The sequence below is a fragment of the Carex rostrata genome, chromosome 4 (assembly GCF_964058835.1).
Source record: "Carex rostrata chromosome 4, lpCarRost1.2, whole genome shotgun sequence".
NCBI lineage: Eukaryota > Viridiplantae > Streptophyta > Magnoliopsida > Poales > Cyperaceae > Carex > Carex rostrata.
This window is the reverse complement of record NC_135921.1, coordinates 3,320,845-3,344,904: the sequence shown is the minus strand read 5'-3', so window position 1 is coordinate 3,344,904 and position 24,060 is coordinate 3,320,845. Positions and strand designations below refer to the sequence as shown.

The window sequence follows — 24,060 nt, the reverse complement described above, 5'->3', positions numbered from 1 at the left end:
AATATAAAATATAAAACATTATCAGATATGAATAGAACCCTCTTCTTTTAAATTAAATTATTTTAAATTATTTATTTATTATATTTTAAATAGAGTGAGTCTATGGTACTATGCATATTACGATTTGTTACTGTGCTACGGCTCTATATTCGAGTTTTTAAATCCTAACGGTCGATCCGAACCGTTCATCTTGTTCTCCATATTAATATGTGTTTGGAGACCAAAATTTACATTTTTTGAAATTTTTTTACTATTTTTTTAGATTTATTTAAAATCACTGTTTTTGGATGGTCCAGAATTTTCGGATCAAGTGATTTTCTAAATATCTAAAAAAATAGTAAAATTTTTTCAAAAAATATAAAATTTGGTCTCCAAACACATATTAATATAGAGAACAAGATGAATGGTTCGGATGCCGATTCCTGATCCAACTTCATTAAAAACTCAAATATAGAACCATAGCAACCCGTGATATGCATAGACTCACTCTTTTAAATTTAATTATTTTAATATGTTTCGCAAGGATGCCGATTCCTGATCCAACTTCTTTAAAGTCAAACACATCTTATTGGTCCTGAATCCGCATCCTCCCAGGTACCTGACTCTAACAAATTACCAGGCCAAAGTCAATACGATGCTTATAAAACCTATATGAGGTCTGTTTCAAGATTCGTGTCAAATTAAAAAAAGTAATCTAAACGGTCCGTTTGTAATTTGCATGAGTCAGGTACCTGGGATGTCCGAATTGATTTGTCCAAGCCCCCAGACCCCAGTCACAACTCACAACTCACAACTCACAAGTCACAAGAGCCTCTCCGAAGTCCAACCCCTCTTAAGTCAACATCCAAATTTATCATCGATCCAACTGATTGCCACTCTTTCTCTCTTGGATCCATGGTCACCGCAGCAGTAGAAGTTGCCATCGCAGGATGGTTTACCTCGACGATCATTGGCAAGCTGATCAACAAAGCATCCTCCTACTTCGAAGGCCAGAAATCATGGCAATCCGGCATGAAGGTCGAACTGGACCGCCTTTCTGAGTCCCAGCCTAAGATCGAGACTCTCGTCTACGCGGCAGAGAGAGGTGATCTACAAAGGGCCCACAACCCAGCTCTGGAAGAATGGCTGGGCAAGCTCAGGGATGCGGTCGAGGAAGCCAACAATGTGCTCGATGAGTTGGAGTACTGGCATCTCAATGAGGAGGCAGATGATGGTAAGGGGAAATCGGTGAAGACAATTGGGAAGATTGCGGTGCGGGCGGCTCAGCAGGATGATGTGCTGAAGAGATTGACAGCAGTTGTGAAGACTTTTGATAAACTTGTTGCTGGCCTCGGCACCTTAGCTCAGGTATTTAATTACCTTTTCCTCTTCCTTTTGAATTGATTCTTCTTTGAGTTTCATCTTTATTGTATTCTAACAAGATTGGATTGGATGAGGAATTCTTGTTATTGATCAATCTGGCTCCTTGTTCGAACTAGAACACATAATAAGTTTGAGCAAAATTAGGGAGTCACATATAGATCTGGACCACTAATCTATTTCAAATAAAATGATCTTGATTAGACATATAATTTTTAAAATTAGTTGTTTTTGCAACTTATGAAATTGACGATCTGGATCTATTGAGGATTCTCCAATTGAATGATTAAGATTAAAGAAATAAAGGAACATTATATAAAGTTCTGGTCCTCTCTCATGCATTTGTTCGGGGATCCTTTTGTTAAATTTCAATAAGTTGGAACAAGATCCATTCTGTTGGGTTCATGTTTGAAGGTCTCTTCTTCTATATTTCTTTCGGCAAGTATCAGCTATAGTGTTTTTCAGATTCAATTAAAGAAAGCTCCAGACTATTTTGACCAATGTGTTCGTATTTAAAGGACTTTTTTCGGTTCTGGATTAGGCCTATTTTGTGTTATATCCAATAACTCAATGAAGATTGTTATCTTTTTAGGTTTAGCATTTATCCCTTTTTCCTCTCAACAGGCATTATTAGATTTTCCCTCGCCATTCAAAATATTATTTTACATATAGATATCAAAATTCAGGTTCTCAAGTTGTTAGATGGGCGTACAACTACAGAGTTGAGGGGAGGCATAGATCGAGAAACTGGCTCCGTGTTTCCAGAAAGAAGACTCTTTGGCAGGGAGAAAGAAAAACAGACAATCATACACTGGTTGAATAACTCTCACACAGAGACAATTTCAGTTTTTTCCATTGTTGGAGTCGGTGGTGTTGGCAAGACCGCTCTTGCGCAATACCTTTATGATCAATCAGAAGTTGATTTCAAAATTAAGATGTGGGCATGTGTACTTACCTCTTTTGAGGTAAAGGATATTATAATGAAAATGCTGGAGTCATTAACACAAACAAAACATGAGTTTGATACTCTAGATGCTGCCAAACGGACTCTCAAGGACAATATAAGGGGCCAAAAATTTTTGCTTGTCCTCGACGATGTATGGAATGACAAAGAGAGAGAGAAATGGAACAAGGTGATGGCCGTTTTAAAATTTGGTGGTGAGGGAAGCAAGATCCTCTTGACTACGAGGATGGAGTCAGTAGCAGATACAGTTGCAAACGTGGTTGGTGAAACAAAGATGTCTCTTAACTTAAATGGTTTAGAAGAGAGGGATAATGTATTACTCTTTGAGCAATATGCCTTCGCCGGTTTCGACCCAAATGAATACGCAAGATTGCGGCTGATTGGTAACAAGATAGCTAGTAAAGTAAGGGGCATACCTCTTGCGGTGAAGGCCGTTGGTGGGATGCTGAACAATAAACTGGAGGCCGAATACTGGAATAGAGTTTTGGAAGATGGGGCACTCAACTGGGACAAAGAAACTGATGGCATAATGGCAGCTATTAGGTTGAGCTATGAACACCTCCCACCTGATTTAAAACCTTGCTTCAGGTACTGTAGCATATTCCCTCCAGATCATGAGTTTGATAAAGGTAAATTGGTGGATGTGTGGATTTCTATCGGCCTAATTCCCGAAGGCAAGAAGAGTCAGGAGGAATTAGCGAGTGATATCTTTGATACTCTTGTGCGAAAATCCTTTTTTGAACCTAAGGCCTCATACTACAGTATGCACGATCTTTTACATGAGCTTGCACAGATTCTTTCGAAGAATGAGTGCTTACGAGTTGTCAGTAATGATCCAATTCAAATTCCACAAAGCATTCGTCATTTTTCCTTAATGACAAGTAATATACTGGTGCTTAAAAACCTGTCGGAGCTAAAATACCTCAGAACTCTTTTGTTATTCTGTGATATTGAGGATGATGGGTTAGTGAGTGTCATTAATACTGCTCTGAAAGGGTTCAAAACAATCCGATGGTTGGAATTATCATCTAAATGGCTTCGTGATTTTCCCAAATCTATAGGTGATCTCGTCCACCTTCGTTGTTTGAGCATAATGAGAACACATATAACCAAGTTGTCTCAATGTGTATGCTCACTTTATCATTTGCAAATCCTAGAGTTCATAAACAATCCCTCCTTCGACCACTCAGAAGGGAGTATTCCAGCTGACATTTGCAAGCTTTCAAAACTAAAGAGGCTGTATCTTCCCTCAGGTGCTATTTCAACCATACCACGCATTGGGAAACTGAGTTCTCTTCAAGAGCTAATTTATTATAGTGTGAAAGGTGAGGCAGGGTATGATGTAGGCGAGCTAGAAATGATGTCAGACCTTCGTGAATTGTTGATCACCAATCTTGACAAAGTGAAAAGTACAGAGGAAGCTTCTAAAGCCAAGCTACACTCGAAGAAACATCTTCATTACATTGCACTGGCGTGGGGTCATGGTTTTGAGAATATAGGCAGGAATGAGATGGACAAGGAAGTTGCTGATTGCCTCCAGCCAGGTTCGAACCTTACAAATCTGTCATTTAATGGCTATAGGGCCATTAACCCGCCAAATTGGTTGAATCATCAAATTGTTCCCAATGTAACTTCTATCAACTTAGCCTACTGCAGCAGTTTAGAGAGGCTTCCTCCTTTTGGGCAACTTCCGTACCTTAAATTTCTCACCCTAGAAGACATGGGGGCATTGAAGGAAATCGGCTTAGAGTTCTATGGGTCCAGCCAATCTAGCAACACATTTCCTGCATTGGATACACTCAAGCTTGTGCGCTTGATTCAGTTGGATGAGTGGAGAGAAGACAGTCAAAGAGAAAAATGGTTTCCACGGCTTAAAAGACTTGTGGTAGTTAACTGCCCCAGTCTGAAGAAATTACCACCCATTCCCACTGCTCTGGAAGAGCTTGAGTTAAATTATTTAGAGACAGATACACTTCCTGAATTTAAACAGAAGAATGAGGGATGCAGCACCAATGAAGGCCCATGGTCTCTCTCTTCATTGCTTATTATTGGATGCTCAAAGCTAACCTCCCTGAGTTCAGGATTTTTCATGCACCCTGAACAACTTGCATCTCTTGAGGAGCTCGCAATCTGGAACTGTGCCGAACTAGTTCATCTGCCATCAGATGGATTTAGAGAGCTCATTAGTCTAAAATCACTTAGGATCGACAATTGCAGGAGACTCTTTTTGCTGCCTCTGTTGCTACCCAAAAACTTCTTTCCTCCGTCTCTTCAACGTCTTATGCTGAGCGATTGTGATGACCTTTTCGTGTGTTTACCCCAATTACTACAAGACCTTTCTTTGATTTCTCTTCTAAAGCTGGAGCATTGTGCTAATCTTATATCATTACCCTCGGCAAATGTGCTGCAGAGTTTAACATCACTTAAGGAGCTAGAGATACGAAATTGCAAGCGACTGAAATCGCTCGGTGGGTTAGAAGTCATCCCATCCTTAAAGGTCTTGCTGATCAGAACATGTCCAAAGCTTGCAACAAAATCACCACTTGATTCTATTGAACAGTCCTCGAGAAATAGACTGTCAATGGCACTTGACCAGCTAGACATAGACCATCCAGAGCATTTACTTGCAGTGCCTAATCTACACCTTACAAAGTCAGTGCAGATAAGTGGCTCCCATAGCATAACGTTGTTGCCAGAGCAGCGGTTACTGCAAAACGGGGCCTCTCTCCGATATCTGAGTCTATCTGGTTTGACTTTGAGGTCAGTGGAGACATTGCCTGATAGCTTACAAAGCCTCCCGAGGTTGAGGTTTTTGCAGCTGCATAAAGCTTATTGGTTAACGAGGCTTCCTGAGTTGCCAAGGTCATTGGAAATTCTAGAGATTTTTGGGTGCAGCGAGGAATTGAATGGGAGATTGATGGAGGGTGGTCTAGATTATGATAAAATCCGGCACCTTGATGTGGCAGTTTTTGGAGTTTTAAGTCAATCAAGAATTAGTCAGTTTAGTTAAGAGTATTACATTTGATTTCCCGAATTACGTTTCACTTGGGTAAATGTTTTAATGTAATTTATTTTTTTGACACGAATATTTTTGTTTTCTTTTCTTGGTTGATGATTGTTTTTTTGTCAGCCCATGTATACTTCACAAGTTATTATTTATTTTTATCCTCACTACTAATAGCACGTTGGATTTTTTGAGATCCAAACATCTATTTGTCCAAACAAGATCTGAGTCATCCATTGAAAAGATCTGAGCCACTCATCAAAAATATATTTCAATCTCAGCCATTAACCATTAATTTTGATTTTATATATCTGTTTTATGTTGTCAATCGTGTAGAAGAACAAATTTAGTTATATACGTAAGCACTACATGAAACACCACATAAAAATTGTTTCATTTAAACAAACAGAAGGACGCACTTTTTCTTTCTGACACTCCTTGCCTTTTCTCCTTCCCGACGCAACGACGCGTTTTTGAAAGAAGAAAAGACCACCACTGTCGCTAAATTCGCACAACTCACGGAGCCGTCATATCTCTTCTCAGGTTCGCGATTTTGCAGTTAATTCGATGCTCCACCTTGCGATCTCCACAGCTGACTCCCGTAAGCACCCTTCTTTGTTCCCTTTCTCTCTCCCTCTCTAGCTTTCGTCGTGCGAAGAGAAGATTGAGATCCATCCATAAGCAACAACAGGAATTTGGGGGCACGGCAAGCCTCCTAGGTTATCAGATGGGAAATTTACTTTTTCCTTTAAAATGATATTTTTTGCTCAAATTGATGCTTCGATTTGGAAATTTTAGCTAAAATATTAAGCGATTTCTTCCTAAACATGAGCACATGACAGAAACCCAATTTGTAACCTAGCTAGCATGAAAATCCTGTATTAGCTTGAATTTGAGTTCGTATATGTTAGCAAAAATAAATAAATTGAGCTTTCTAGAAAGAGGGTCAAATTTGCCAAGGAATAGTCTCTCTGTCTATGGGATTCGTCTTAATTTATGTGATAACTTTGTGTTAGCAGTGCTTGGTAGATTATCTTTGTTATTTTCTGTGTACTTGGTTATTTGTTAGCTGTGCTTGCTTGGTAGATCATGTACTTAGTTATTGTTGATTTTTTTTATTTTTATTTTATGTGAATGACCCAAGGACCATTGTTTTAAAAATTTGTAATCTTGGCATATTTTTAGGGTCAAACACTAAATTTTCATTTGCTTTTATTATTGACTAATACATAATTAGTCAATCAATTTTTAAATTAATCACATTTAAAAAAAGTGATTAAAACAGATTTTCAATCCTCACGGCGTAGCGTGGGCACTTGACTAGTTTTTATAAAAGCAGGTATTCCCACCTGGTTCATTAGGGTTCAGGGTTTAGGGTTTAGGGTTTAGGGTTTAGGGTTCATTACGAAACAATAAAGTGTCTATTACAAAATTCGGCACTATAAATGCCTCAGTAAGCTAATTAGAGGAAGAGTTCATAATGACAACTAAACAAAAGAGACTTAAGGTGAGCTCACATGCTACAGTGCCTTTTTTGTATATTCCACAAGAAATTCAAAGTAACGTTCTATTTTTATGTCTTCAGCAGCGAGGTGATTGATTATTATTTGACGGCCATAATCCATTTCATTAATTGGGATTCTTGGAAATCACAATGTTGATAATATTTTCCAAATCGTGTGAAAAAGAGTTTCAAGATTGAAAACAAATTAAAATGTAGAAATTCGTATATAAGTTGTGAGATGCAATTAAAATGAAAATAAAAAAAAAAGGTAAGGACCACGAATATTTGTAACGAATAAACTACAAACAACCAGAGCAAAACTAATTCAGAAAATAATTTCGGCTCGTAATTCTTAAAATTAAATTTGTTCTACCCTTACATAAATTGATTATTCGTGTAGTATCTAAACAATTACGTGTGATGCTGCATATCCAAAAAGAGAAACGATTTTGAGCCGTCAGCCAAACCATTTCAAACATCCATCCGAGAAACAATAGAGCCTTCTCATCCACCATCAAACATACAAGTGATTCAAAATTTAAACCACAATTCCAACGCTACCCTGGTCATTTTTATAAAACACTTTCCTGATGCCTTATCCCCGCCAAATCCACTACCAAGCACACCTATTCCATGAAGATGGCTGGTATCACCCCGTGTTCTGTATTTTGCCTTCCAGATTTCTATTTGGAGCGGCTTTTCTGTGCAGTTCTCTGACGATACTACCATGACTAACCACAATAACTCTTTCACCTGACAAATTATAATACACTAGGTTTGTCGGAGTGACCGAACATCAGAGAATTTACGGATTACATACCTAGTTGCTGACATGAGAGACTTGAAAGTGAAGGTTGAAGAATCTATAACGCTATATCCTATATGTATTACTACTGTTAGTGCTAACTACTAGGAAATCAGCAAGTAACTAATCTTGTAACAACAGAGTAGCCATTCTCTATAAAAAGACACTTGTATCTTGTGCTCATTAATCAAGAATGAATAAATTCTTCTGATTCATAAAATCCTCTTCTTTCTCTTTACTCATTTCATGGTATCAGAGCTCCACAATGGAGTCCGAAAGCGGAGGTGAAGGTATGAGAGGGAGAAAGCTTATCGTATTTATTATTTCGAGGTGAGAGAGAGAAATAGTTTATCGATGTAAAAAACGGAGGCGGATGTGAGAGAGGGAGGCAAAGGCGAAGGTGAGAGAGGCGGAGGCAGAGGTGGGAGAGGGAGGTAGAGGTGGAGGTGGGAGAGGGAGGCGGAGGCATAGGTGGGAGAGAGAGACGGAGGTAGAGGTGTGAGAAGAAGATGGAGGTGAAAAAGAAAGATGGATGTGAAAGATGAAGAGAAAAAAAATAAAGAAATAAAGGTTGTTAGAAATAGTAGTTATAATTAAAATAGAAAATTAGTTAGTAGAGGAATGAATAGGGGATAGATAAATGAGGGATATTATAATTATTCTTAAAAATAAGCTTAAATTTTAAATTCAACATTATAAGTATGATTTATATTATCCGTAAATTATATCTATAAAATTTGACATAATTGATATATATATTTGACCGTACATCAAATAGCTACAAATATGAACAGTTCTCAATTATTATTTTTTATGCATCAACAATAGAATAATTAAATGAAATGACATGAAATTTGATTGTTTGATTATCAATATGTCTAATGACATACCTATCAATTTATTTTTTCTAATTTTCGTACTTTCATTTAAAACAAAATAATTGTTAAAAGTTAAAACTATCAAAAATAGCAATCGTGAGTGATCCCTATTATCTTTGTTAATATATACGTTGATGAGTAACAACAAAAAGAATTCAACCGGAATTCATTCACCGCAAGTAACATAATATTTGAGTTTGATCCGGACCATGCTATCTACTTTGGCACGGATCTAATTTCTCATCGGACGGTCCAGATCGAAACTCAAATATTCTGTTACTTCATAGGATCCCTCAGGCGAGCACCACTTATTTCTCCAGTACCCTGTAGACCACTCACTCAGTAAACACTCAAATTTCCCCATATCGATTATCGTTTCAGAGCTCCCTACAAGCCCCAATCGATCCAACTGATTGCCTCTCTCTTTTTCTTGGATCCATGACTGTGGCAGTAGATGTAGCCATCGCAGGACGGTTCGCCTCAACAATCATCAGTAAGCTAATTGACAAAGCATCCACCTACTTCAAAGACCAGAAAGCATGGCAATCCGGTATGAAGGACGAGATGAAGCGCCTTTCTGACTCCCAGTTTCAGGTCATGACTCTCGTCTACGCTGCAGAGAGAGGTGATCTACAAGGGGACCCCAACCCAGCTCTGGAAAAATGGTTGGGCCAGCTCCGGGGTGCGGTCGAGGAAGCCGACAATGTGTTCGATGAGTTGGAGTACCAGCATCTCAAGGAGGAGGCAGATGGACCTGCGAAAAAGTCGAAAAAGTTAATGAAGAGGATTGCGAAGTTTGGGGTGCGGGCGGTTCATCGGGATGATGTGCTGAAGAGATTGAGAGAAGTGGTGAAGACTTTTGATGAACTTGTTGCTGGTCTGGGCACCTTTACTCAGGTTGTTACCTTTTCCTCATGTTTTTTAATTGATTCTTCTTTGAGTTTCATCTTTATGGTACTCAAACAAGACTACTTGATTGGATGAGGAATTCTTGTTATTGATCGATCTGGCTCCTCCTTTGAACTCCTTGTTTGAACTAATACACATAGTGAGTTTGAGCAAATATAATTCTTCCAGTAAGAGTTATAAAGGCCTTGATTAGTTTCTGGTGGCGATATTACTTGGGATAAAGTGCAGGAGGAAGTAGGGATGGAACTAAAAAATTTAATTGGGAGGGATTGAAACATAAAAATGCATAATTCGTAGCAGTGAGATTTGAATCCAAGTCTCCACAACCATATAAATCTAATTAAATCTAAATACACGATAAAATTATACGGGTGGCTAAGCACCCGTTTTAATACAGTAGAAATGGCATGTGAAGACCATTTTTTTATGACGAAAAACATGCGGGCTGTAGAGACAAGTCTTAATTTGTAGCAGAGGAGCGCATTGTAAACAAAATATGCTCCTCTGCAATTGAATGGAGGCAATATAGTATGGTGACGGAAGGCAGCCCAATTGAAGAGAAAGGAATTGTTCTCTAACGAATCTGACTTGAGTGAATCTTTTTTTTTTTTCAAACAAATTTTTTTTTTATTAAAGGGTCCTGGGACACCACAACATCTTTTAGATGCTATTCTTGTGAATTTAATATGCGGCTTTCCGAAGAGAGATGAGGGCATGTGTAACTGCATTAAGCTCATGGTTCTCTTTCAAGTAATCTTTGTAGAACAATCTTCAATAACAAAGCCTTTGGATTTCTTTGATTTCAATTAGGCCTTTAACTCGTGTTCTTCATATGTAGACTGTATTGTCTAGTAATGTTAAGCTTCTTGAATTGCAAAATTAGGGAGTCACAGATAGATCTAGACCACTGATCTATCTCAGATCAAATGGTCTTGATTAGACATAATTTTGAAAATCAGTTCCTTTTGTATATTCTCAATTGTAGTTATGTTTGGACTTTTGATCATCTAATGTGAAAATTGACGAGCTGGATCTATTTAGATTTAAGAATTCTCCAAATGAATCAATTAATATTAAATAAAGAATGGGAGTCTACTCTCATGCAGTTATTTGGGGTACTTTTTGTTGGTATGTTAATCATTGTATTAGGATAGTTTGAGGGGTTTATTTGTAAGAGTGTTTGTAAGGCTCTATATAAGCCTAACCCTTTGATTAATAAATATAATCCTTTTTACACAAAACTAGTTGGTATCAGAGCCACTTTTCAGATCTAGGGTTTTGCGTCAAAAACCGTGCAACAGCAGCCACCTTCCGCCAGCACAGCCAGCACCTCCGCCAGCACCACCGGACCTCCGCCAGCTCCGCCAGGGGGTCCGCCAGCCCTCCAGGGGCTCCGCCAGCCCTCTGCCAGCTCCGCCAGGGGCTCTGCCAGCTCCGCCAGGGGGCTGCCGGCTCTGCCAGGGGTCCGCCGGGTTGCCAAGTGCTCCGCCGGCCCTGCTGGTGCTCCGCCAGCCGCTGTTTGTGAGTCGTTTTGGCTGTTTTATCTTGGTAACAGATCTGATCTGATCTCCGTTTGGCTGTTTTTGGTGACAGATCTGATCTGATCTGATCTCTTCTTCTTCTTTTCTCTCTTGATTTGATCTATCCTCTTCTCTTTTCTCTCTATTTCTCTTGTTGATTGTTGCTTGGCCGGCGTGGGGGGGTTTATACCCCACGATACCCGAGAGACGGGTATTAATCGGGTTGTTTGAAACTCGAATCTTGATGTTTTGAGATCAAGATCGGGTTAAAAGGAAAGGGAAGGGGTTCGAGGTAATGATTTTCTAGATCTTACGGGTTCGAGATCGTGTCTTGGGGAAGAAGGAGGATTTGACTCAATCTTGTGTGTAGATCAGAGTCAGATCAATGGCAGGTGAGGGTTCGAAGATGGGTTTAGCAATGAAAGAGGCCTTGGAGAAGCTGAATGGTGATGAGATCGCAATGTTGATGCGAGCATTTAGCTTTGCCTCTAGTGACACTGCACCGAAACCAACCCCAGCACCTGCACCAGCACCAAGGGTGGAGCTTCCCCCGATTGATGTGAAACTCGATGGTCCAGGTTCGTATCTGAGCTGGTCACGTCGGGTGCGGTACACTCTAGTTGGGAGGAAACTAGAGGGGTACTTGACTGGAGCGATTGCTGAGCCAGCTGAGGGTACTCCAGCGAGGGATGAGTGGAGGTCCACTCACATGTTGGTGTACATCTGGCTCTTAAACTCGATGACTCGAGAGATCGCGGCCAATGTTGATGGCATGGAGGATGTGAAGTGTGTCTGGGAAAAATTGAGGAAGACGTATGATGGTGTGGAGAACAACCTGAAGGTTTATCAGGTAAAGGGAGAGATTGCTGCTTGCGTACAGGGGGAGAGGACTGTGCAGCAGTATGCCATAGAGCTGGAGCGCTTATGGCTGGATCATGACTACTGCACGAGGACGTTGTGTTGTCCTGATCCTGCGTGCAGGAAGACTGAGGCTTGCATGCAGGATAGGACCATGGGGTTCCTTAGAGGTCTGGCCCCAGCCTTTGAGCGTAGGACTGCGATGTTACTTGCTCAGCCGAAGATTCCCTCGCTGGAGGAGGCAGTCTCGGCCATGATACAGGAGGAGACTCGGATCGGGCTCCAGACCGGGGCAGGGGGACTTCCAGGGGTGAAGTCAGCTCTAGCCGTCTCCAACTCAGGTGGTACCAGGTCTAGAGGTGAGACCCGGGAGTGCTACAACTGTGGGGAGGTAGGCCACCTGAAGTCGGCTTGCACTAAGCCACCAAAGGTGAGGAACTCTGGTGGACGTGGTCAGTCTGGGGAGCGCGGTCGTGGTCGTGGCCGCAGAGGAGGTGGAAGAGGGGGCTACCGGGCAAACCTGATGGTAGCAGGAGAAGAGGATGAAGGGGGTGTGCAGGATGAGGAGCTCTCTGCGGAGGATCAGGAGCTCTTGAGAGCCTACTCCCAGTTACTTAGGAGGAAGGGAAAAGGTGCGGCAGAGGATGCATCTACCTCGGGTAACATTGCCACTTATGCTCATTCAGTTGCAGGTACTAGTGACACCCATGCTCTTGCCTCCATATCCACCGTTAGTTCACCATGGATTATTGATTCTGGTGCGTCCAGACATGTGACGGGTACTGTTGGGGAGTTTTCTTCTTATACTCACATGGCAGTCCCTGAGAGTATTCAGACAGCCGATGGTACGGCCCAGCCTGTAGTGGGTAAGGGTACTGTGCGATGTACCGACTCCTTGACTTTGTCCAATGTTTTGCATGCTCCATCTTTTCCAGTAAATCTCTTATCCATTAGTGCTATTATCCTCCAACTGAAATGTGTTGTTTCTTTTGATATTCCAAAGGTGATCTTCCAGGAGAAGGGAACGGGCAAGAGGCTTGGGACTGGCACATGGCGTAACGGATTGTGGTTCCTTGAGAGAGAAGGGATGGACTCAGCCCTCGCATCTGTGGTGGAGAGATCTGGAGGAGTGAGGAGTAGTGTGGAAGACTTGTTGTTGCTCTACCATAGGCGAATGGGTCATTCTTCTTTTAGTCTTTTGAGTCGTTTGTATCCAGCTATGTTTGAAAAAGCTAATAAAGAGAGACTTGTTTGTGATGCTTGTGAGCTTGGCAAGCACACCAGGAGTTCGTATGTTAGTACAGGTAGTAGGAGCACCTGTAGTTTTGATTTGATACATTCTGATGTGTGGGGACCTTGTTCCACAACTTCTGTTAATGGTTTTCGATATTTTGTGTCTTTCATTGATTGCTTTTCTCGTACTACTTGGCTTTATTTGATGAAAAACAAGAATGATGTGCTTGCTTGTTTTAAAGATTTCCACAAAGGGGCTCAGACTCAATACGGGGCAGTAGTGAAGGTATTGAGGTCTGACAATGGAACAGAGTACACGAACAATGCGTTCAGAGAATACTTATCCTCCCAGGGAATCCTGCATCAAACCACGTGCCCATACACACCAGAGCAGAATGGAGTGGCAGAAAGAAAGAACAGGCATCTCCTTGAGGTAGCGAGAAGCATGATGATCTCAATGAATGTACCAAAGTACTTGTGGGGACAGGCAGTCCTGACAGCTGCGAGACTGATCAATAGGATGCCGTCACGTGTGTTGGAGTGGAAGTCCCCGCTTGAGTTATTGAAAGGTGAGATTAGAGATAGTCTCCCCTTGAAGGTATTTGGTTGTGTGTGTTTCGTGCAGAACAACAGACCAAATGTGGGAAAATTGGATCCGCGAGCGGTCAAATGTATTTTTGTGGGGTACTCGGCCACTCAAAAAGGCTACACATGTTGGAGTCCTGTGGAGAGGAGGTTGTTTGTTAGTATGGATGTCACATTTCGAGAACATGAGCCATACTACTCCTCTCATGTTACATCACCTTTTGGAGACTCGCTCGATACTGGAGGTATGAGGCGAGAGGGGGAGAGTAGCAGTGGTAGTGAGAGGAGGATGGTGGGTGTGAGCGATGTCCCTTGCGCGCCAACAGTTGAGGAGTCGACTGTTGTGGAATCGGCTGTGGTGCCGGAACGAGGCGGGGATGATCCCGATAATGGTGGCACTCAAGCTCAAGGGGAGCTGCGAGTGTACACGAGGAGAAGGAGGCAGGTTGAGGATACCGCGCCTACAGTGCCGCTTGATACCGCGCCTACAGTGCCGCTTGTGCCAAGTCCCTTGTCTCTTCCTACCCCGACTTCTGAGACACCATCCACTGACTCAGAGCACACAGGTGATATGATTCCTCTCTACTCCTCCCACTCCCATGTCGGTAAGGAGGACTCCTCGCCTCAATGCGGGAGTTCCCCCTGATCGATACGGTTTCCCACATGATATTGCCCAGTTTGTTTCTTACTCTCACATCTCACCTGCACATGGAGCATTCATTGCATCTCTGGACATTGTCTCTATTCCTAAGTGTTGGCAGGTTGCTAAGGAGGATCCAAAGTGGAAAGCCGCCATGCTTGAGGAACTTGAGGCTCTCGCGAAGAACAAAACCTGGACGCTTGTGCCATTACCACCAGGAAAGAAGGCGGTTGGATGCAAGTGGGTTTTCACTGTGAAACAAAGCCCAGAGGGTCGGGTTGAGCGCTACAAGGCCCGGTTGGTGGCAAAGGGGTACAGTCAGACGTACGGTATTGACTATGATGAGACTTTTGCACCCGTGGCGAAGATGAGTACAGTGCGGACACTTGTTTCCTTAGCAGCGAATGGGGGTTGGAAGTTATATCAGCTTGATGTGAAGAATGCCTTCCTTCACGGCGAGTTGTTGGAGGAGGTATACATGGAGGTCCCACAGGGTTTTGGCACGAAACAAACGGAGGGTAAGGTGTGCAGACTCAAGAAATCTCTTTATGGGCTGAAGCAGTCCCCTCGAGCCTGGTTTGACAGGTTTAGGAGGGCTATGGTAGGCATGGGGTATCAGCAGACCAATGCAGACCATACAGTGTTCTTCAGGCGACATGGAGTTCACATTACGATGCTGGCAGTGTATGTGGATGACATGATTATCACTGGTGATGATAAGGGTGAGATTACATCACTGAAGAAGAGGTTGAGTAAGGAGTTTGAAGTGAAAGACTTGGGGCAACTCAGATACTTCCTTGGAATTGAGATAGCTCGTGGTGCAGAGGGGATTGTTTTGTCTCAAAGGAAGTATGTGCTGGATTTGCTTACAGAGACAGGTATGCTAGGGTGCAAACCTGCGGTGGCCCCGATCGATCAAAAGTCTAAGCTGAGTGCTGAGACAGGAGAGCCAGTTGATAAGGAGAGGTACCAGAGGTTAGTTGGTCGCTTGATCTATTTGAGCCACACTCGTCCCGACATCTCCTTTGCGGTGAGTGTGGTGAGTCGCTACATGCATGACCCTAGGGAGGGTCACATGGATACTGTGTACCAGATCCTGAGATACCTGAAGAGTGCACCAGGAAAGGGGTTGATCTTTCGCAAGAATGGGCATTTGAATATTGAGGGATATTGTGATTCAGACTGGGCAAGTTGTGCCGATGATAGGAAGTCCACGTCTGGGTATTGCATGTTTGTAGGAGGCAATCTGGTCTCCTGGAAGAGCAAGAAACAGTCGGTAGTTGCGAGGTCCACAGCTGAGGCAGAGTACAGGGCCATGGCTTTAGGTGTTGCAGAGATGATGTGGTTGAGAGCTCTGTTGGTGGAGCTCAAGATGGACCAAGGGGCACAAATGAAGCTGTGGTGCGACAATAAGTCAGCTATTAGCATTGCTAATAACCCTGTGCAGCATGACAGGACCAAGCATGTGGAGATCGACAGATTCTTCATCAAGGAAAAACTGAATAGCGGACTACTTGAGCTGGGACATGTAGCTACTAGAGAACAAGTGGCTGACTGTCTCACTAAAGGGCTTAGTTCGTTGGATTTGTTGAGACTATGTGACAAGATGGGCCTAGTGGATATTTTTCGTCCGTAGGCTCATCTTGAGGGGGAGTGTTGGTATGTTAATCATTGTATTAGGATAGTTTGAGGGGTTTATTTGTAAGAGTGTTTGTAAGGCTCTATATAAGCCTAACCCTTTGATTAATAAATATAATCCTTTTTACACAAAACTAGTCTTTTGTTTCAAGAAATTAGACCAGGATCCCTTTTATAGTTTTCATGTTTGAAAGTTTCTTCTTCTAAATTTCTTCTGACAGTATCAGCTGTAGTGTTTTTCATATTCAATTAAAGAAAGTTTCAGACTATTTCGACAAATGTGTTCATATTCAAAGGACACTTTTTTTTGGTACAGGATTATGCCTATTTTGTGTCATATCCAATAACTCAAAGAAGATCGTTATCTTTTTCGGTTTAGCATTTATCCTTTATTTTCCCACTCTACAAGCATTAGATTTACCTCCACCATTCAAAATATTATATTTAACAGACGGGAATTTCTTTCAGGTTCTTAATGTGTTAAAAGGGCCTATTGCTACAGAGGTGAGGGAAGACATGAGCCCAGAAACTGGCTCCTTGCCTAAAGGAAATGAATTCTTCGGTAGGGAAAATGAAAAACAGATAGTCCTAAACTGGTTGGATAACTCTGAGACAAAGATACTTTCAATCTTTACCATTGTTGGAATCGGTGGTGTTGGCAAGTCTGCTCTTGCGCAAAACCTTTTTGATCAATCAGGAGATGATTTCCTAATTAAGATGTGGGTATGTGTATCTATCACCTTTGAGGAAAAGGCTATTAAAATGAAAATGCTGGAGTAATTAACAAAAACAAAACCAGAGTTTTCTACTATCGATGCTGCTGAAAACACTCTGAAGGAGAATATAACGGGCAAGAAATATTTGCTTGTCCTCGATGATGTATGGAATGACAAAGAGACAGAGAAATGGAGCAATGTGATGGCCCCTTTAAAATATGGCTCTCCGGGAAGCAAGATCCTCGTCACTACGAGGAAGGAGTCAGTAGCAGATACAGTTGCAAACGTGGTTGGTAAAACTAAGATGTCTCTTAACCTTAAAGGTTTGAAAGAGACGGATAATTTAAAACTCTTTGAGAAATATGCTTTTGGTCGTTTCAACCCAAATGAATACGCAAGATTGCAGTCGATTGGTGAGAAGATAGCAATGAAACTAAGGGGCATACCACTTGCAGTGAAGGCCATTGGTAGGATTTTGAACAAGAAACTGGAGGTCGAACACTGGACTAGAGTTTTGGAAGATGGGGCACTCAACTCGGATGAAGGAACTGATGGCATAATGGCAGCTATTAGGTTGAGCTATGAGAACCTCCCACCTGAGTTAAAACCTTGCTTCAGGTATTGTAGCATATTCCCTCCACATCATGAGTTTGATAGGGACCGGTTGGTGGATATGTGGATATCCGTCGGCATAATTTCCGAGGATAAGAAGAGATCACTGGAGGAAAAAGGAAGGGAATACTTTGAAACTCTCGTGCGAGAATCCTTCTTTGAACCTCATGCCTCATTCTACTTCTACTCATACTACAGTATGCACGATATTTTACATGAACTTGCACAGATTCTTTCGAAGAATGAGTGCTTACGAGTTGTCAGTAATGATCCAATTCCAATTCCACAAAGCATTCGTCATTTGTCCTTAAAGACAAGTAACATACTGGTGCTTAAAAATCTTTCAGAGCTGAAGTACCTGAGAACTCTTTTGTTATTTTGTGATATTGAGGATGCTGAGTTAACGGGTGCCATTGATATTGCTCTGAAAGGGTTGAAAACAATCCGATGGTTGGAAATATCATCTAAATGGCTTCGTGATTTTCCCAAATCTATAGGTGATCTCGTCCACCTTCGTTGTTTGAGTGTAATGAGTACAAATATACCCAAGTTGTCTCAATGTCTATGCTCACTATATCATTTGCAAATGCTAGAGTTCGAATTCAATTCCTACTTTGACCACTCAAAAGGGAGTATTCCAGCTGACATTTGCAAGCTTTCAAAACTAAAGAGGCTGTCTCTTCCCTCAGGTGCTATTTCAACCATTCCGCGCATTGGAAAACTGAGTTCTCTTCAACAGCTTAATTATAGTGTGAAAGGTGAGGCGGGGTATGATATAAGCGAGCTAGAAATGATGTCAGAGCTTCGTGAATTGGTGATCACCAATCTTAAGAATGTGAGAAGTACAGAAGAAGCTTCTAAAGCCAAGCTACACTCGAAGAAACATCTTCATTATATTGCACTGAGATGGGGTCCTGGGTTTGCGAATATAGAAGGCAGGAATGAGATGGACAAGGAAGTTGCTGATTGCCTCCAGCCAGGTTTGAACCTTACAAATCTGTCATTGAGGGGCTATAGGGCCATTAATCCGCCAAATTGGTTGAAACATCAAATTGTTCCCAATGTGACTTCTATCAACTTAGCCTACTGCAGCAGTTTAGAGAGGCTTCCTCCTTTTGGGCAACTTCCGTACCTTAAATTTCTCACCCTAGAAGACATGGGGGCATTGAAGGAAATTGGCTTGGAGTTCTATGGGTCCAGCCAATCTGGCAACACATTTCCTGCATTGGATACACTCAAGCTTGTGCGCTTGATTCAGTTGGATGAGTGGAGAGAGGACAGTCAAAGTGAAAACTGGTTTTCACGCCTGAAAAGACTTGTGGTAAATGACTGCCCCAGTCTGAAGAAATTACCACCCATTCCTACTGCTCTGGAAGAGCTTGAGTTAAATTCTTTGGAGACAACTACACTACCTGAATTTAAACAGACGAATGAGAGATGTAGCACCAATGAAGGCCCATGGTCTCTCTCTTCATTGCTTATTATTGGATGCTCAAAGCTAACCTCCCTGAGTTCAGGATTTTTCATGCACCCTGAACAACTTGTATCTCTTGAGGAACTCACAATCGGCGACTGTGCCGAACTAGTTCAACTGCGATCAGATGGATTTAGAGATCTCATCTGTCTAAAATCACTTACGATTGACACTTGCAGCAGACTATTTTTGCTGCCTCTGTTGCTACCGAAAAACTTCTTCCCTCCATCTATTCAACGGCTTATGCTGAGCTCTTGTGGTGACCTTGTCACGTGTTTACCCCAATTACTACTAGGCCTTTCTTTGATTTCTTTTCTAAAGCTGGATGATTGTGCTAATCTTATATCATTACCCTCAGCAAATGTGCTGCAGAGTTTAACATCACTTAAGGAGCTAGAGATAAATAATTGCAAGGGACTGAAATCGCTCGGTGGTTTAGAAGGCATCCTATCCTTAAAGGTCTTGGTGATCAGAACATGTCCAAATCTTGCAAAAAAATCACCACTGGATTCAATCGAACAGTCCTCGGTAAACAGACTGTCAATGGCACTTGACAGGCTAGTCGTAGACCATCCAGAGCATTTACTTGCAGTGCCTAACCTACACCTTACAAAGTCAGTGCGGATAAGTGGCCTCTATAGCATAACGTTGTTGCCAGAGCAGTGGTTACTGCAAAACGGGGCCTCTCTCCAATATCTGAGTCTATCTGGTTCGACTTTGAGGTCAGTGGAGACATTGCCTGATAGCTTACAAAGCCTCCCGAGCTTGAGGACTTTGGAGCTGCATAACGCTTATTGGTTAACGAGGCTTCCTGAGTTGCCAAGGTCATTGGAAATTCTAGAGATTAATGGGTGCAGCGAGGAATTGGATGGGAGATTGAAGGAGGGTGGTCTAGATTATGATAAAATCCGGCACCTTAAAAAACTGGTAGTTTTTGGACTTTTAAGTCAATCCAGAATTAGTCGGTTTGAAGAGTATTACATTTGAATTTCCGAATTACATTTCACTTGGTAAATGCTTTAATGTAATTTATTTTTAACACGAATATTTTGGTTTTCATTTCTTGGTTGATGATTGTTTTTTTTGTCGGCCCATGTATACTTCACAATATTTTTTTTTTATAAAAGCAGGTATTCCCAACTGTTTCATTACGAAACAATAAAGTGTCTATTACAAAATCCGGCACTATAAATGCCTCAGCAAGCTAATTAGACGAAGAGTTCATAATGCCAACTACTTGAAAAAGAGACTTAAGGTGAGCTCACATGCTTCAGTGCCTTTTTTGTATATTCCACAAGAAATTCAAACTAACGTTCTAATTTTATGTCTTCAGCAGCGAGGTGAATGATTATTATTTAACGGCCATAATCCATTTCATTAATTGGGATCCTTGGCAATCACAATGTTGATAATATTTTCCAAATCGTGTGAAAAAAAGTTTCAAAATTAAAAACAAAAATGTACCAATTCATATATTATGAGTTGTGAGTGTAAAGATAATTTTTCAAATTTACACATTTTCGAGAAATTCCGTCCACACAAAATAATTTACCATGAAAATGGAAATAAGAAAAAGGTAAGGACCACGAATATTTGTAACGAATAAACTACAAACACCCAGAGCAAAACTTATTCAGAAACTTCAAAATTATATTTGTTGTACCCTTACATAAATTGATTATTCGTGTAGTATCTAAACAATTACGTACGATGCTACATATCCAAATAGAGAAACGATTTCGACAAACATTAGAGCCTTCTCATCCACCACCAAACATACAAGTGGTTCAAAATTTAAACCACAATTCCAACGCTACCCTGATTTTTTTATCATAAAGTACTATCCTGATGCCTTATCCCTGCCAAATCCACTGCCAAGCACACCTATTCCTTGAAGATGGCTGGTATCACCCCATGTTCTGTGTCTTATGTCTTGCTTTCCAGATTTCTATTTGGAGCGGCTTTTCTGTGCAGTTCGCTGATGAAACCACCATGACTAACCACAATAACTCTTTCACCTGACAAATTATAATACATTAGGATTGTCAGAGTGACCGAACATCAGAGAATTTACGGATTACATACCTAGTTGCTGACATTAGACTTGAGAGGGAAGGTTGAAGAATCAATAACACTATATCCTATATGTACTACCAAGACTCCCAATTAGCATGTACTAAACAAAAGGCTAATGAACAGGACAGTATGGGTTGACAATAATTGGTGTTTACCAGTCCCAGTACTGGAGATGAGTCATAAGGGTAATGAGACAATAAATCAATAATGCTGCTCTTGAAGAGAATTTCTGACACAAACCTTGGTAGCCACAGCTAAGTTTCTCAAAAGGAAGATAATTTTCTGATAGTAAAATTATTAGTTTTGGAAATGTAAAGCAACACCTTTTAAGGGGTTTTACCTCTGTGTTGGTTGGCTATCTTTCGAGAAAAAGAAACACACCGCTGATGCAGTTGATCAAAACTTTGTCCACCACCAATAATATTAGAAATAATGGTATCAACTGCTAAAAAAAACAAAAGCAGCCAATATTAACTCCTATCTAAAATTATAAAACTAGCTTCTAAAATCTAGTTTGTACACAGAGACCTTTCATTTTTCATTTTTCTGAAACTAAACAAAATTAAAATAAAACATGAAAATGTCAGGAAAAAATTACTGGAACTTCTTGTTCTCTTTTGCGTGACAAGAACAAAATATAAGCACTAGGTTTCATCTCTTGAGCATACACTAATGTCAAGCCTTGAAGATCTCCTCGATGCCTCTCTCGCAGTGCTTGATCCAAACTAACCTATAATGCATAACAGAATAACAGATAGACAATTTTTCCTAGAGAAAATACAAAACTAAGCTTCGTCGAGATCTAAAATTAAAATATATGTCATGATCCAAAATGATTTACCTCTTTCAAACCACACTGGTTTGCAATAATCCGTTCAGTCTCAGATGCTCACTTTAGATCAGAGGAATATATGACATTGAGCTTGGGCTCCTTGGATAAGCGACTAGCAACTTTCCGAAAATGTAATGAGATAAAAAAAATATATAAATTGAAAAGGAGAGCAATTGCAATTTTCATTGCACAATTAAAAGCATACCTTACCAGTTACCACTGCCGCTTGTTGCCTTCCAATCTCATTTAATTCTGGATCCAAGTGTCCCTGTTTATAAAGTACAAAATATAGAGGTAAATAAAATTTTGCGTATACCAGATACGAATCTGTCTCAATATGGATAAAAACTTTAAACTACTCCATCAAATATTCAAATGTGCTGCTCTAGCTAGTTTACAGGAGGTTTTATCAGAAATTTAACTTTATGTAGTAATTACTTTTCGTCTCAATATTGTAATTTAAAACGCAAATCGAATTTCAACAGCTTGAATCTGTCTCCCCCCGCGCCCCCCTCCTTCTCGGTCACTCTCTCTGCTTCAATCGCTACCAAACCACAAATTTGGGAAAGAGGAAGAGAGTGAACAATAAGTATTGGGAAAAATGAGACCTGGAGGATTCGAGAAGCCTGTTCCAGGAGGTCTCGCCGTGTCGCACCACCACTACCTCGGCTTAACCCTCCAGTATCTCCATCTCTTCCTCCATGGCTACGCTGGAAGACATGCTTCGCTTCGTTGAAACCTAAAAGTACTCGCCAGTGGCGAAACGCTTACAAGAGTTGCTAGTCAAAGGAAATCAAGATGTTTTATGTTACTCTATTGTAGTCTTTTGCTTCTACCCGAACGGGTATGACCCGTTGTACCCGACCCGTACCCGTTACCCGAGGTACTCGTACCCGTGTCCGGGTATAGGCGGGTAAACGGGTACACGGGCACGGGTTTGAGACGGACCGGACTCATTGATTCGGGAAAAAACCCGTCCAACCCGTATCCGTTTTACCCGTACCCGAAACCCGTCTACCCGCACCCGTTTTACCCGTACCCGCACCCGTTTACCCGACCAACTTTACCCTTTTACCCGTTTACCCTTTACCCGTTTACCCGTGACCTTTACCCGTTTACCCGTGACCCTTTACCCGTTTACCCGTTTCATTTGAAATTTGAATTTTTTTGCCGTCGGTTCAGACAAACCGGGCCCGGACCGGTCAAATCAAACTCGGCCGGACCCACCCGGGTCAAATCCCGGTTTTTTTTTTTTTTTAATTTCGAATTTAATTCCCCCCTCTAATTTTTTCTTTAAATACACTCCCTCTAACTCTCTTTCTCTCCACATTCTATCTCAAACTCTCATTCTCTCAATTTTCATTATTCTCAATTTCTCTATTTATTTTTTTAAAAAATTATATAGTTGTAATTTAATTCATTCTACAAATACGCAAACGGAATTACGAAGGTATCGAAATTACAAAGTTCGGCACCTCCCGCAAGATTTTTCCGCGAGATTTAAAGGTTAGATTTATTTTATGTTAGATTAATTTATTTTTGTAGAGTAAATTTAGTTTAAGTTAGATTTATTGAAAGTTAAGTAATTAGATTTGTTAGATTTGTTAAATTTGTTAAGTAATTAGATTTGTTAGATTTATTTTATATTAGATTTGTTAAATTTGTTAAGTAGTTAGATTTGTTAAATTTGTTAAATAATTACATTTCTTAGATTTATTTTATGTTAGGATTGATAGATTTATTGAATATGTTAGATTTATTTAGTTTATGTTAGATTTGTTAGATGTGAAGTAATATTTGTTTTGAATATGTTAGTTTTTTTTTTTAAATTCGGATTTATTTTTAATAAGTTAGAAAAGATGTTAGTTTTTTTTTTAAATTTGTGACGTAATTAGATTTGTTTTTTGAATATGTTAGATTTTTTTTTTAAATTTGTGAAGTAATTAGATTTGTTTTTTGAATATGTTAGATTTTTTTTTTTGAAATTCGGATTTATTTTTAATAGGTTAGAAAAGATGTTAGATTTTTTTTTTAAATTTGTGAAGTAATTAGATTTGTTTTTTGAATATGTTAGATTTTTTTTTTTGAAATTCGGATTTATTTTTAATAGGTTAGAAAAGATGTTAGATTTTTTTTTAAAATTTGTGAAGTAATTAGATTTGTTTTTTGAATATGTTAGATTTTTTTTTTTGAAATTCGGATTTATTTTTAATAGGTTAGAAAAGATGTTAGATTTTTTTTAAAATTTGTGAAGTAATTAGATTTGTTTTTTGAATATGTTAGATTTTTTTTTGAAATTCGGATTTATTTTTAATAGGTTAGAAAAGATGTTAGATTTTTTTTTAATTTGTGAAGTAATTAGATTTGTTTTTTGAATATGTTAGATTTTTTTTTGAAATTCGGATTTATTTTTAATAGGTTAGAAAAGATGTTAGATTTTTTTTTTAAATAGA

General features: G+C 40.3%; 1 protein-coding gene and 2 pseudogenes across 3 annotated transcripts in view; 2 read left to right on the top strand and 1 right to left on the bottom strand.

The window, feature by feature from the left end:
- The first annotated feature begins 826 nt into the window (after positions 1 to 826).
- Positions 827 to 5,487, top strand: LOC144552721 (putative disease resistance protein RGA3). Its single transcript, XM_078300715.1, has 2 exons — positions 827 to 1,347; positions 2,046 to 5,487. Exons 1-2 carry the CDS (start codon positions 895 to 897, stop codon positions 5,331 to 5,333), a joined length of 3,741 nt encoding a protein of 1,246 aa, XP_078156841.1. The 5' UTR covers positions 827 to 894; the 3' UTR covers positions 5,334 to 5,487.
- A 1,913-nt stretch (positions 5,488 to 7,400) lies between these two features.
- The window catches only part of LOC144552499 (phosphoglycerate mutase-like protein 4), a 24,459-nt pseudogene continuing 7,799 nt past the window's right edge, over positions 7,401 to 24,060 (bottom strand). The window contains exons 2-7 of the transcript XR_013511161.1: positions 22,216 to 22,271; positions 21,818 to 21,875; positions 21,617 to 21,726; positions 21,374 to 21,419; positions 21,116 to 21,220; positions 7,401 to 7,584 (exon numbers count right to left, since the gene is read on the bottom strand). The product of XR_013511161.1 is annotated as a phosphoglycerate mutase-like protein 4 (transcript). The remainder of the gene's footprint in view (positions 7,585 to 21,115; positions 21,221 to 21,373; positions 21,420 to 21,616; positions 21,727 to 21,817; positions 21,876 to 22,215; positions 22,272 to 24,060) is intronic.
- On the top strand, positions 8,862 to 19,840 carry LOC144552725 (disease resistance protein RGA2-like; annotated as a pseudogene). Its single transcript, XR_013511210.1, has 2 exons — positions 8,862 to 9,411; positions 16,366 to 19,840. The product of XR_013511210.1 is annotated as a disease resistance protein RGA2-like (transcript).

What these genes read in the sequence shown, in the direction of transcription:
- LOC144552721 (XM_078300715.1), top strand. Translation starts at nt 895, where the DNA reads ATGGTCACCGCAGCAGTAGAAGTTGCCATCGCAGGATGGTTTACCTCG. An exon ending in GCCTCGGCACCTTAGCTCAG is followed by an intron (nt 1,348 to 2,045) that starts GTATTTAATTAC and finishes ATCAAAATTCAG; the next exon opens with GTTCTCAAGTTGTTAGATGG.